This window comes from Leguminivora glycinivorella, chromosome 22 (assembly GCF_023078275.1).
Source record: "Leguminivora glycinivorella isolate SPB_JAAS2020 chromosome 22, LegGlyc_1.1, whole genome shotgun sequence".
In the NCBI taxonomy this organism is placed as follows: Eukaryota; Metazoa; Arthropoda; class Insecta; order Lepidoptera; family Tortricidae; genus Leguminivora; species Leguminivora glycinivorella.
In genome coordinates this window covers 11,124,296-11,136,791 of record NC_062992.1, presented here as the reverse complement: position 1 = coordinate 11,136,791, position 12,496 = coordinate 11,124,296, and the positions used below count along the sequence as shown (strand labels likewise).

General features: G+C 37.5%; 1 protein-coding gene across 1 annotated transcript in view; it reads left to right on the top strand.

The window, feature by feature from the left end:
- The window catches only part of LOC125237691, a 68,394-nt gene that overhangs the window by 19,132 nt on the left and 36,766 nt on the right, over window positions 1-12,496 (top strand). Inside the window, exons 2-4 of the mRNA XM_048144842.1 lie at window positions 8,886-9,971; window positions 10,824-11,030; window positions 11,384-11,546. Coding sequence (XP_048000799.1) covers window positions 8,900-9,971; window positions 10,824-11,030; window positions 11,384-11,546 — 1,442 coding nt within the window. The 5' untranslated portion in view covers window positions 8,886-8,899. The remainder of the gene's footprint in view (window positions 1-8,885; window positions 9,972-10,823; window positions 11,031-11,383; window positions 11,547-12,496) is intronic.

The window sequence follows — 12,496 nt, the reverse complement described above, 5'->3', positions numbered from 1 at the left end:
AGAGCGGAACCTCGATTTTAAACATTTTTTCGCAATATCTTTTAACTTAGTTGTTTTTAATTTAATTTTTTTCGATAAATCTAGTTAATAACAATAGTATATTAAACTAGAATTCCCTAATTAAAAGGAGGGCTCCTTTCCATTTTAGCATTTTCGCTCCTGTATCGTCTTAAGGGGTGACCATGGTTGTCGACGGCACAAACGCTCACGAAACGAAACGCTCGTAGATATTTATCTATATCGCTCTTGCGTATTGGCGCGACAGAGACAGACTACCTTTCACGGCGTTTCGTTTTTGCTTCGCGTCGGAGAAATGCCATTCGGCTACGGCACCAGGGTGGCTAGCCGAATGGCACAATCGCTCACGAAACGCTCACGAAACGAAGCGCTAGTAGATATCTATCTCTATCGCGCTTGCGTATTGGCGCGACAGAGCCAGCGGCGTATCGCTTTCGTTTGGCGTCGGAGAAATGCCATTCGGCTACGGCACCTGGTTTTGTTGGATATGATAATTTTAAATGAAATAAAATATTCGTTAGTTACCGGGTCGAACAAAAGAGATCAACGCACAAGTGGCAACTGTGTTTAACCGCCGCGAAAAACGACGGGGTGTTATAAGTTTGATGTGTCTGTTTCTCTGTGTGGGTGTCTGTCTGTGGCATCGTAGATTTTGAACGGATGAACTAATTTAGATTTCGTTCTTTTTGTTTGAAAGCTGACTTAGTCGGGAATGTTCTTAGCCACGTTTGATGAAAATCGATCCGCTATGTCGGGTATTTTTCAAAATTTAAATTTAATTTATGTGTAGGTATGTTATATTGTTATTTGTAAATTTATATCTGATAAATAACATACATATACAATCACGCCTGTATCCCATAATGGGGTAGGCAGGGCACATGCAACTACTCGAGCTTCAGTGCCACTCTTGGCAAGTAAGGGGTTGAATGAAAACGAAATTGTGACATTGCAGTGACAGGTTGCCAGCCTCTCGCATACGCCACAATTTAACCCATAGTTATCTCATAGTCGATTTCTCATACAAATCCGACAAATATCCATACTAATATTATAAATGGGAAAGTGTGTGTCTGTTTGTTCGTCCGTCCTTCACGGCAAAACGGAGCGACGAATTGACGTGATTTTTTAAGTGGAGTTAGTTGAAGGGATGGAGAGTGACATAGGCTACTTTTTGTCTCTTTCTAACGCGAGCGAAGTCGCGGGAAAAAGCTCGTACAAGTATAAAATATAAAATTCTATGTTCTAAACCAATAAACATGGCAAGTTTCACATTTCAACACACTTGATAGTCGATTTCGACAATATATTGTTCTCGTAGGGCATTTATAAATAATTGCCTATTCAAATGACCATTATGATATTGTTGTGCAAGTAACCTTTTTCGTCATGATACCCTTTTCCTCTCAAATTATAGCAAGCATACGTTGGCAGAGTCAATAGTACGCTTTAAGGCCAAAATAAATATATTTTGGATGGCAGTCTATGCACTGTGTTACACATTTTACTTCGACAGTAACTATCTATAATACTCGATTTTCTTTGGTATCACACATACATAAGAATAAGAACAAGAATCGTTTTATTTGCCAAAAACAGTAAAATACAATATTATAACTACAATATTATTATTTAAAATAAATTGCAGGCAACTATAACTTAAAATAATACTAAAACTAAAATTAAATAAAAACCTGAGCGAGCAATGGCAAATGGGTTCCAGTTTCAGCAGAGTGATCGCTATAAATTTACTTAAGAGGGGGGTATTTGGCCTGGGTCTCTAAGAGGTGTGCTTGAGTTAACTGTTTGAACTTTGCAAATGACATAGGCTCTCCACAGGGAGGTGGTAAATCATTCCAAATTTTGGCAGCAGCGAATTTGAAACCCCCTCTTGAAAATGCAGTCCTGTGCTGTAGAATGACTAGTTTTGTGCATCTTCTGAGTAATTTTAGGCGTGTATCCTGAACCCATTTCAGTTTCTCAAAAAGATAACACGGTTTCTGGAACTCTATGATGTTCCGGACGGTAGAGACTAAGACGCCTTCGATTGTCCATGTTCAGCATTTTTCTGTCATTAAGGTAAGGTGATAAATGGGCTCTTTTAGGGAAGTCATAACAGAAACGTATGCAGGCATTCTGTACCCGTTGTATGCATCGTTTGGTTATAGACAGCAGTCTTGGACCGTACACAATGTCTGCATAAATAGTTCAGCTGAGACAGCACCAGGGATTCGACTAATGTTTCTCTGACCTTTTCTGATAGGTATTTCCGAATATTGTATAGAACTTTTAATCTGTAAAATGCATTCCTTCTAAATACATATGTGTTAGTGCGTTTTCACATTATCCGATCCGATATCGGAAGTCGGACCGATATCCCATACATTACAGGCGCCATCTTGGATTTTTTCTATTGAAATCCTTCCGACATCCGATATCGGATCGGATAATGTGAAAACGGCCTTATAGGTGAAAAACTTAACAAAGTCACCTGTTCTATGTGTGAGTGACGTGTTCGAATAGAGAACACATATTTAAAATTAGTAACACAAACAAAACAAACGCCTATTCGAACACGTCACTCACACATACAAAAGGCGACTTTCTTAAGTTTTTCACCTATACTTGAACGTTCGCATCAAATTTAATGTTACTTAAATCAAAATGGCGTTTAAAAATGAGAGCTCTTCGGTTGTATGAGTGCAATAACGCTTTAAAAGAGTGTAATAACAACCAGTTCACTCACGCGTTGTTGTTGCGTGACAACAACGTGTAGAACCTATAGCAAGAGTTTTCCACGTTTTACTGCGTTTTCACATTATCCGATTCGATATCGGAAGTAGGGCCGGTATCCCATACATTGAAGCCGCCATCTTTGATTTTTGCCTTTGAAATCCTTCCGACATCCTATATCGGATCGAATAATGTGAAAACGCACTTAGGGTCGGTTGCACCAAACCATCTGTTACCGAATTTAACGTTCGCATTTTATTGTATTGCCAATTGTATAGACTTCTGCTACTTGTACTATTATATATTTTTCCCCTCACTAGCTCGGAAACACGTGTTTTGTCCTTTAATACCAGTGAGTAAAAACGCATTTTATTCACTAGTGAGTAAAGTAATTTGACCTTGAATAAAGTAAAATTAACTGCTTTAAAATTGATAAAAGTAGTTGAATCTAGTAATAAAGATGATTTACCACCTCTGAAACTACTGGAAGCAGTGATAAACGCAGTTTTTGCGTTATAGTTTCCTCGCTATAGTGAGGGGAAAAGTTTTGTGTTACACTCGGGTAAAAATGTATTTTACTTCTCGTGTGTTAAAAAACTCGCAAGTTCAGGATTCTATTCTCGAACCACTCGCTTCGCTCGTGGTTTAACTATGGAATCCTTTCACTTGCTCGTTTTTCAATTCCACACTCGGCGTTAAAATACAACTTTTCCCCCTTGTACCCCCCCCCCCCTTCCCCTTGTTGTTGTTTTCTCGTTGTCTGAGTACCCACAGCACAAGCCTTCTTGAGCTTACCGTGGGCCTCAGTCAATCTGTGTAAGAATGTCCTATAATATTTATTTATTTATTTTATTTTTATTTGTATAACAAATTTAATAACTATTGTGCTTCTGCTGCGTGACGTTGACGTTATGTTAACTGTGGTTGATGCAACGGGCCCTTAGAATACTTTAGGCTATCGTAAGGTTACTGAAAATGTATGTCATTTTGGTTTTGAATAGTAAGTATAGCTTAATAAGAATAGCTAAGAATAAGAAGAATAAGATTAAGAGTAAGAATACCTTTTTCCCGCGGCTTCGCTCGTGTTAAATTCGAAAATTATGAAATATACTTTTCAATATATCTATCTTTATCTATATATATATCTTTTGTCACAGTTTCGTTTTCTTTCAACCCCTTATTTGCCAAGAGTGGCACTGAAGCTTTAGTAGTTTCATGTGTTCTGCCCACCCCTTTATGGGATACAGGCGTGATTGTATGTATTGTATGTATGTATGTATACTTTTCAACCCCATTGTAGGAAGAGGGGGTTAGAAAAAGACAAAAAGGAGCCTATGTCACTCTCTATCCCGTCAACTATCTCCACTTAAAAGACGCGTCAATTAGTCGCTCCGTTTTGCCGTGACAGCCGTGCAAACAAACAGACAAACACACTTTCCCATTTATAATATTAGTATGGATCGTCGTTTGAGGGTATTGTTCACTTTCTCCGAACAATACACCGTGTTTTTTTTTTGTTTTCCGTTAAATTCGACACGTAGCTAGGTTCATTATCAGGAACCAATCACTTTTAGTTAAATTCGCAAGATAAAGATTTTTATCATTTTCATACATAATAAATGAATTTATTAGTGTGAGAGACCCTTAAGAATAACAGAAATAACATTCAAGTTAGTGTCAAGTGATTGACGGCACATGTCAAAACAAATAACATTAGGATTTGGTAAAGGCTGTCACACACGTGTTCACTAATTATCTTTATTTTTTAATAACCCGATAACCGTAAGACTTAATACGCTAGTTTCTTAGAGAAATTAATTACATTTGATATAAAGAACCTTTCCTTAAAGTTAACGGAATTCAATAAGAACAGGGTGTAGAATTTTGACTGGCAATGCTCTCTTGATTGTTGCATTTTACCCACAAGAGTGCAAAGTATAATCATACAAATTTTAATTCGATGTTTCAAAAAGAAAAATTCGAAATAAGATGTCATATATATTAAAGATAAAATCCCAATCCCTGATTTTGTAGTAGAATTAATTGTAATCCCAAGTTTTTTAGTAGAATTAATGTTTTAATTGTGAGTTTTCATTACCTGTGATAAAATTCATGAATTTAAATTTAGTTCGATAATTCACAGTTAACATTTTCCTTCTGTTAAGGCCAGTTGCATCAAACCGTCTGTTACCGTTAAAGCGTTCGTTAAATTTTATTGTATGGAAAGTACCATACACATCTGCTGCTTGACGATGTGTCTGTTAAACGTGGTTGATGCAACTGGTGACTGGTCCTTAGTGTGATGAAATTTTTTTCACTCGGTGGCAAAATTTGTTCAACCTAAATGCCTTAAAATCGTTGCAACACTCAATATTCTACATTCTGAACCACTCGCTACGCTCCCGGCTTAATATTGGAATCTTTCACTTGCTCGAGTATATTGGTACGTGCGGTTAAACAATAACTTTGCCCCCTTGTGAAACGAGTAACTGGTTTCCATGACGGTTAAGCTATCGAGTTTACTATCAACTCGTGGTATGCGCTCAATTCATGCGTTGTTGCGTGACAGAGAATAGATCACTATAATGATCATTATGATCTACAGCCGTCAGAGGTCAATACCGGCATTAGTATGACATAACGTTATAGCTACAGTCTACATAATGACATGGTTGATGTGTGAGAATATTCTATTCATATTATGAGATATAGTGGTATGGTGGGATGTCTATATCGATAAATTAAAATATTGATCATTTTCCTATATCCTTCTAAGGTTTCTACTACTATTTTTCAATAAAAGTGTCGTTCAAATAATCTATAAAAAAAGGCAGTTAAACATTCTTCTTACAACTCAAAAAGTCCATAACTGCCAATGACTGCCGTGTATCTCCATTTAATTCAAGTGTTAAAAGGGATTCTACGTGTTGGATTCAACTCTACACACACGTCTCAGAAATGCTCAATGGCTTCAGTGATAGAAAAGACATCTGTGAAAAAAAAAGAATCATTGCTTTAGCTTTTAAAACTAGAGAAGAAACCAAAGAAAAAGGGTCGAGAGCATTTGTATAGTATAGACAAATGACCGGAAGGGTAGTGTAAGCTTACACCACAGTGTGTCAAGCATACTGTCACTTTCATTCTCAAGCACGCTGTCCCTTTCATTTGTATTGCTTTCGAGGTTAAGAGTCGTTACATAATACTTACGTTTACAATTTGCATCTCTTTATACTTTGCACGAGTAAAGAGGTCGTTTGAGGTCAGAAATTAATAAGTTGGTTACCATTGCACCTGTTACTTGTTCCGACGAGGAGACTCTCAAAGGCTCGAAAGTCACTTACTGTCCTAGGTCCTAGGATTTATAATGCGCTTCCAGTCGATGTTGTCAACTCAGCCAGTGATACAATATTCAAAAATAAACTAAAACTTTTTTTAATAAAGATGGCTTACTACTCGATTGACGAATACATACCAGGAATTCATTGATCCACATAAGTATATAAATAAATATAATAATAATAATGTAATCACTGTACCTTCTGATACATAATAACGATATAATTTTGTAAATATTTATTAATATGTACCTTTTCTAAGATGTTGACATGTAAAATTGTTTTTACCAATAAATATTCTGATTCTGATTCTGATTTTATTGTTATATTTACAGTAAGTAGATGTTATAATGTAAGTTTAGTATGTCTGTTACTCAATCACCTCAAAATATAATAGTACTAGCTTCTGACCACGGCTTCGCTCGCGTTAGAAAGAGACAAAATGTAGCCTTGTCACTTTCCATCCCTTCAACTATCTCCACTTAAAAAATCAAGTTAATCCGTCGCTCAGTTTTGCTGTGAAAGACGACAAACAAACAGACACACACACTTTCCCATTTTTACTATCACTAGCTTTTGCCCGCGGCTTCGCTCGCGTTAGAAAGAGACAGAACGAAGTCTATGTCTCTCTCCATCCCTTCAACTATCTCCACTTGAAAAATCACGTCAATTCGTCGCTCCGTTTTGCCGTGAAAGACGTACAAACAAACAGACACACACACTTTCCCATTTATAATATTAGTATGGTTAGTTTGTCTTCATAACATACTTGGTATTACCTACTTGACTTCTCTTCTCATGTACCTACTTTAAGTGCGTGTTTTCATATTATCCGATCCGATATCGGATCTTTTGACATCTATCTATCGACATGATTTTGCCTTGTCATTATCCTCCTTGCGTTATCCTGGCATTTTGCCACGGCTCATGGGAGCCTGGGGTCCGCTTTGACAACTAATCCCAAGATTTGGCGTAGGCACTAGTTTTTACGAAAGCGTCTGCCATCTGACCTTCCAACCCGAAGGGTAAACTAGACCTTATTGGAATTAGTCCGGTTTCCTTACGATGTTTTCCTTCACCGAAAAGCGAGTGACAAATATCAAATAACATTTCGCACATAAATTCCGAAAAACTCATTGGTGCGAGCCAGGGTTCGAACCCGCGACCTTCGGAACGAAAGTCGCAGGTACTTACCGCTAGGCTACCAGCGCTTTTGCCTTGTATGACAGCTATTTCAGTAAAACCCGTAAAGCTCCAGAAAATACTGCGAATTTGTTAACCAAGTCATGAAAGGTCACAGCTTCGCTTTCTTAGCGTCTTCAGAAGTATTAAAAGAATGGATTGTCATTCTCGTGGAATGCCCCAAAATATGGAAGAGTGGTAGAGAGATACATCGCTCCAGAGCGTGAACGATTTTCCACTTGTACATGCACCTAAGACTGATGCTTACTGAAGATACTTATGTTTTTTTAGCTTCAGTGTTATACTAATACTTTTACTTATACCTCTTGTGATTAAAGAGTAACCCAACCACTCGGTAACCAAACACATAACAGTACATAACAATCTGCAAACCAAAGGTTCAACGTAACCTGCAATTTGACGGTTACTTAACGTGAAACACAAAAAAGGTTCTAAGTTACTTCGTTTATATGTAACTCATATATTAAAAAGTGCCGAAAAAACAATAGTTACCTTGGGCATGTTAAGAGTCACACGAACGCGCTAAAAGCAGTTCATACAGTGGGGAAGTATACGGCCGATAAATTGTTGCGGTTTCGGTCACCAGCAATCAGACTCTTCGGCATTTCTATGAAAAACTTGTTCGTGCTGGGACCCCATGGACCTAGAGTTTATTATATATGTAAATAATGAGATATATGAATGATATCGCAAAGAAATTGGCTGTTTCGTACATTTCGACGGTCCCAAAATAAAAGTTGTTTCACAATTTTTATTTCACCTTGTATATTATGTTCCTTCTGAATATCATTTTAAATTGAGAGCATTAATTATTGTACTCCTGTCGGTGAGTAAGGTAGCCAACACTCAATAGAGTGTGTGTTTGCATTAGTAACGGTTCTGAAGTTACAGGAGTCACTGCTGAGCATAGGCCTCTCCTTTAGTACGTCACTTCTCCCAGTCCCACTAGTCCTAGCCCAATCTCATTCAGTTGTGACCCGCTATTTTCCGGATGTCGTCGATGTTTACCATCAGGTGTGATCGTGGTCAAACGTCTATCCATCCATACTAAAAAAAAAAAAGCGAGCCGAATGCTAGTCTGCTACCGTAATATTCTATTAATAAAAGTTTTCATCATCCAGTATCGAATGACTCTTAACACATTGAGGCATATTTACTGCAATTGCTTGTCGCTTCGCTGATTTTTGCGTCCCACTTTTACTGATTTTACACATATGTATGATACTTATCTTGGAATTGACCTTTTGTGCCTTTATTTAGTAACTAGGCCGATTTCCTTTTAGTACATGAAACGATGTTTGAAATGTAAATATTTGGGTTGCGAATAAAAAAAACATTTATTATACTCACTGTCAATAAACACTTCAAAAATGTATCGATTCACTTATTCTTATTCTACACTCTGTAACATAGTATCTGTATGCACATTAAATATATTATATTTTTATATCTTTTATTAAAATGTTTATTTCTTTATTTAGCGATGACAGTGACAACTTCATAATTTTAAATTGTCAATTTATTAAGTATAGACAATTAAAGGATTTAGAATGAAGTTCGCAACACTTACAAATAAACTATTTTTCGTTGTTACAGATGGAATTCCGAAAATGTACCGCCGAGTACGAAGAAAGATGATCTATCTTATTGGTGCCATATTGCTCTACTCTACAGTAGTTATAGCTAAAAACATTGACTTTACGGACAAACCGATCACCACCGAAACAGACTTTGATAACAATATCATCGATTTTGACAGCCAATATATTGATAAAGACAGAAAATATGGCACAGTGCCTTGGCGTGATGATTATAATAAAGAATCTAATAGATATACTATTGTAAATAATGATTATATTAATATAAATCAGAATAAAGCTGTAACTGTTAAAGAAACGACAGACGCTACCGCTAAAACGACAGTTTCTGAATTAGATGTAATACCTTTAGAATTAGTAACGACGACGGAGAATTATTTAGTTAGCATAGTAGAAAGTACTATAGAACCTGATTTGACTGTGATCCCTTTGTCTACAACAGAGAAAGTAACTCCGATCGTTGAAGTCCCACAGCCTGTAACGCTACCTTCAACGCAATCACCTGAAAGTACAACTGAATATTTTACTACAGATAACCCAGAAGAAAATTTCAAAAGTAATAAAACATCATTAGAAAAAATAGAGGAACGTGCATCTACAGTTAATCCTGTAGAAAATGTAACAGCAAACCAAACTATTTCAATAGAAGGAAAAGAAAAGGAAGACATTAATAAAACTCAAACAACAGTAACATCGGAAATATTGACGACTTCTGAACCTATAACAGAAAATACTACAATAGAAATTCTAAGCACCAATTCAAGTAAACAATCACATATTAATAGATCAGATGAAATCACAGAAATAAATGATGGTTTAGAATTTACAACAGTAAATTTAGATGATGGAGAGGTCCCGGAAGATTATTATGACAGTAAAGATGTGATACCAACGAAAGCTCCGAACACAGATGTGGTATCAGTTCTATTTGGATTCGCTGGGAGTGTGGTGGAGAGTGTAGTAGGTAGTGTAGCTGAAAGAGTGGTCCCGAAGGGGATTTATGACCTGTTTAAGAGAATACAGAAGCAGAATGAAGCATTGGAAGCAGAGAGATTGAGGAGTCGGGAGGAGAATGGCGGGTTAGGTAAGGAAGCAATCCTTTTTTTTTAATATTTGTCGGAAAAATTTATTGTAGAATAGAATAGAATAGAATACATTTTATTCGTAAACACACAAAAGAGAAAAATACCACAAATAGGAACACATAAAAACGAGAAGGTGACACGAAATGCTCAGCATATTGCTGGCGACTTCTAGCAGGTAGGTATAATTTCTTCTTCTTCATTATCTCTTAGCCGTGACTAAAGGGACTAAAAGTTATCGGTTGTCTTTATGTAATAAACGCAGTCACAAATAATGCCAATTTGAGATAAGCGTGCCTCTTTCAGTAAATGATGTCAATGATTAATGCAATCAGTGATTGAAGCGCGACTGCTAGGCCTTCACTAATTAAAATCACGCTTACTTTAATAAGATTCACTAAATGGTTGTTTGCCTTTGGATCAGTGTTTCAATTTAACACAGTCATTTACATTTTTTAACTGTTGTTATCTAAATTACAATTCAAACAATACAATTCATTTATTCGTGATAAACATTTCATTATTACAACACGGTATACAATTATTGTCGTTTACCATGAAATGGTCATAAGGATAATAACCATACGGTCAGCGCTGATCTTTCGCCGTTCAATTTTAATTACGGCGTTAAATTATTTTTTCATCTTTAGCATTACATTTGTCAGCTTGGTTTTAGGGAGGATTATATTTCGGTGGAGGATTTCATTTTATCATTAACTTGGCCCACAAGTGCATATTATATACTTAATACAATCTTTAAGCGCCCAATTACACGTTGCGAAAACGAGAGAGATATTGCAAGCGCATACGCACTCCGTGTCAATCGGCCCTAAGACCTAAAAATTTTTTCTCAGGTCAATTCGGCCGCGGCATCCTCAAATCCATCTCCTCAGGCCTGAGTCGACCGCTGAGCCAGCTCATGGCTGGTGCCCGTGACATCGGCTCATTGGACAACGACAGAGGATTTGTCGGAAGTCTAGCTTCGGGGGTGTCCAGTGTTGCTAATGTTGCAAATTCGGTCGTGGACGCGTTCAAAGATCGGGTGCAGGCTATTTACCCTGGTAAGTTTGAAGCGGCCTTGAGCTTTAATGAAATGTCTCAAGAAAACTAGACATATCATATTTTTTATTCCTTTTTTACGCGCTTTATTTCCTTGCCGCCTTATGAACCATCATGTTCCCTATATTACCTATTCAGTTAGCTGGCTACAGGGGTGGGTAGTGTTGCCATTATCACAAATTAGGCCGCTGGCAATAGTATTTTCGTTATTATTTATTGGTCGATGGATTCTCTAAATTAGAATACGGCAGATTTGGGAACATGCTTTCAGGGACATCCAGTGGCAATTTCACAAATTTTGCTTTAAGCGCTGTTCTAAAATGTTAATGTTTATTAATAATATATTTGTCAACAGGAACACTTTGGTGCGGAGACGGGCACTCAGCCCAGGCCCGCTCCAGTGACCTGGGCCTCTTCTTCTACACGGACACATGCTGCCGGGAGCATGATGCTTGCAAGATCTTCATTCTGGCCGGCGACAGCAAGTACGGGCTCACCAATACTGGACTGTTCACCAGGTAAGTTCACTGTTGAAAGGACTTACGCTTACTTACTTACGCTGTTTACCTGACTTGAAACTCCTACCCTTTATACCCTTTTATACTGTTTTTTCACTTAGTAATTGTAGCGAGAGCGAGTAGCAACCGCTTTGTATCTGAGTCTGTCAACCGAAAAGCATTTTAATTAAATTTTCTAAGGGTTTATAAATATATTTGTTTTTTTTTTTCTAAAATAAAAAAAGCGCTGGTGGCCTAGCGGTAAGAGTACGCGACTTTCAATCCGGAGGTCGGCGGTTCGAACCCCGGCAGGTACCAATGAGTTTTTCGGAACTTAAGTGCGAAATATCATTTGATGTCAGACAGTCGCTTTTCGGTGAAGGAAAACATCGTGAGGTAACCGGATTAACTCCAATAAGGCCTAGTTACCCTTCGGGTTGGAAGGTCAGATGGCAGTCACTTTCGTAAACCTAGTGCCTACGTCAAATCTTGGGATTAGTTGTCAAAAGCAAACCCCAGGCTCCCATGAGCCGCGGCGAATGCCGGGATAACGCAAGGAGGATGATGATGTTATTTTTTTTGAATAAGTATAAAAAGTTTTCTAGGGCAACAAATCTAACCACTGTTTACAGTTTATAAACTTATAATGTTGTGCATAACACTATTTTATTTTAAATACACTATTGTCTGCTCTCATCGTACTGTAAACTACAAGAAAAATTGCCGAAACCCACTGAATAAATTATAGTCGTTAGCGCAATTCGTTGCGGGTCACGACCTTATCGTTTTGTCGCAAGTATACAAACTATTTCTGTTATTTGTGCACAAACTGTTCCATTGTCGCGTCTTGTGAACGTGATGTTAGGGAGCGGGCTTATTGCTAAGCGGAGCGGGGAGCGGCAGCGTGTAGCGGATGACATGCTATTATACATTTGGTTATTTGTGGTTAGCATGCTTCTCACCTGCCTTCA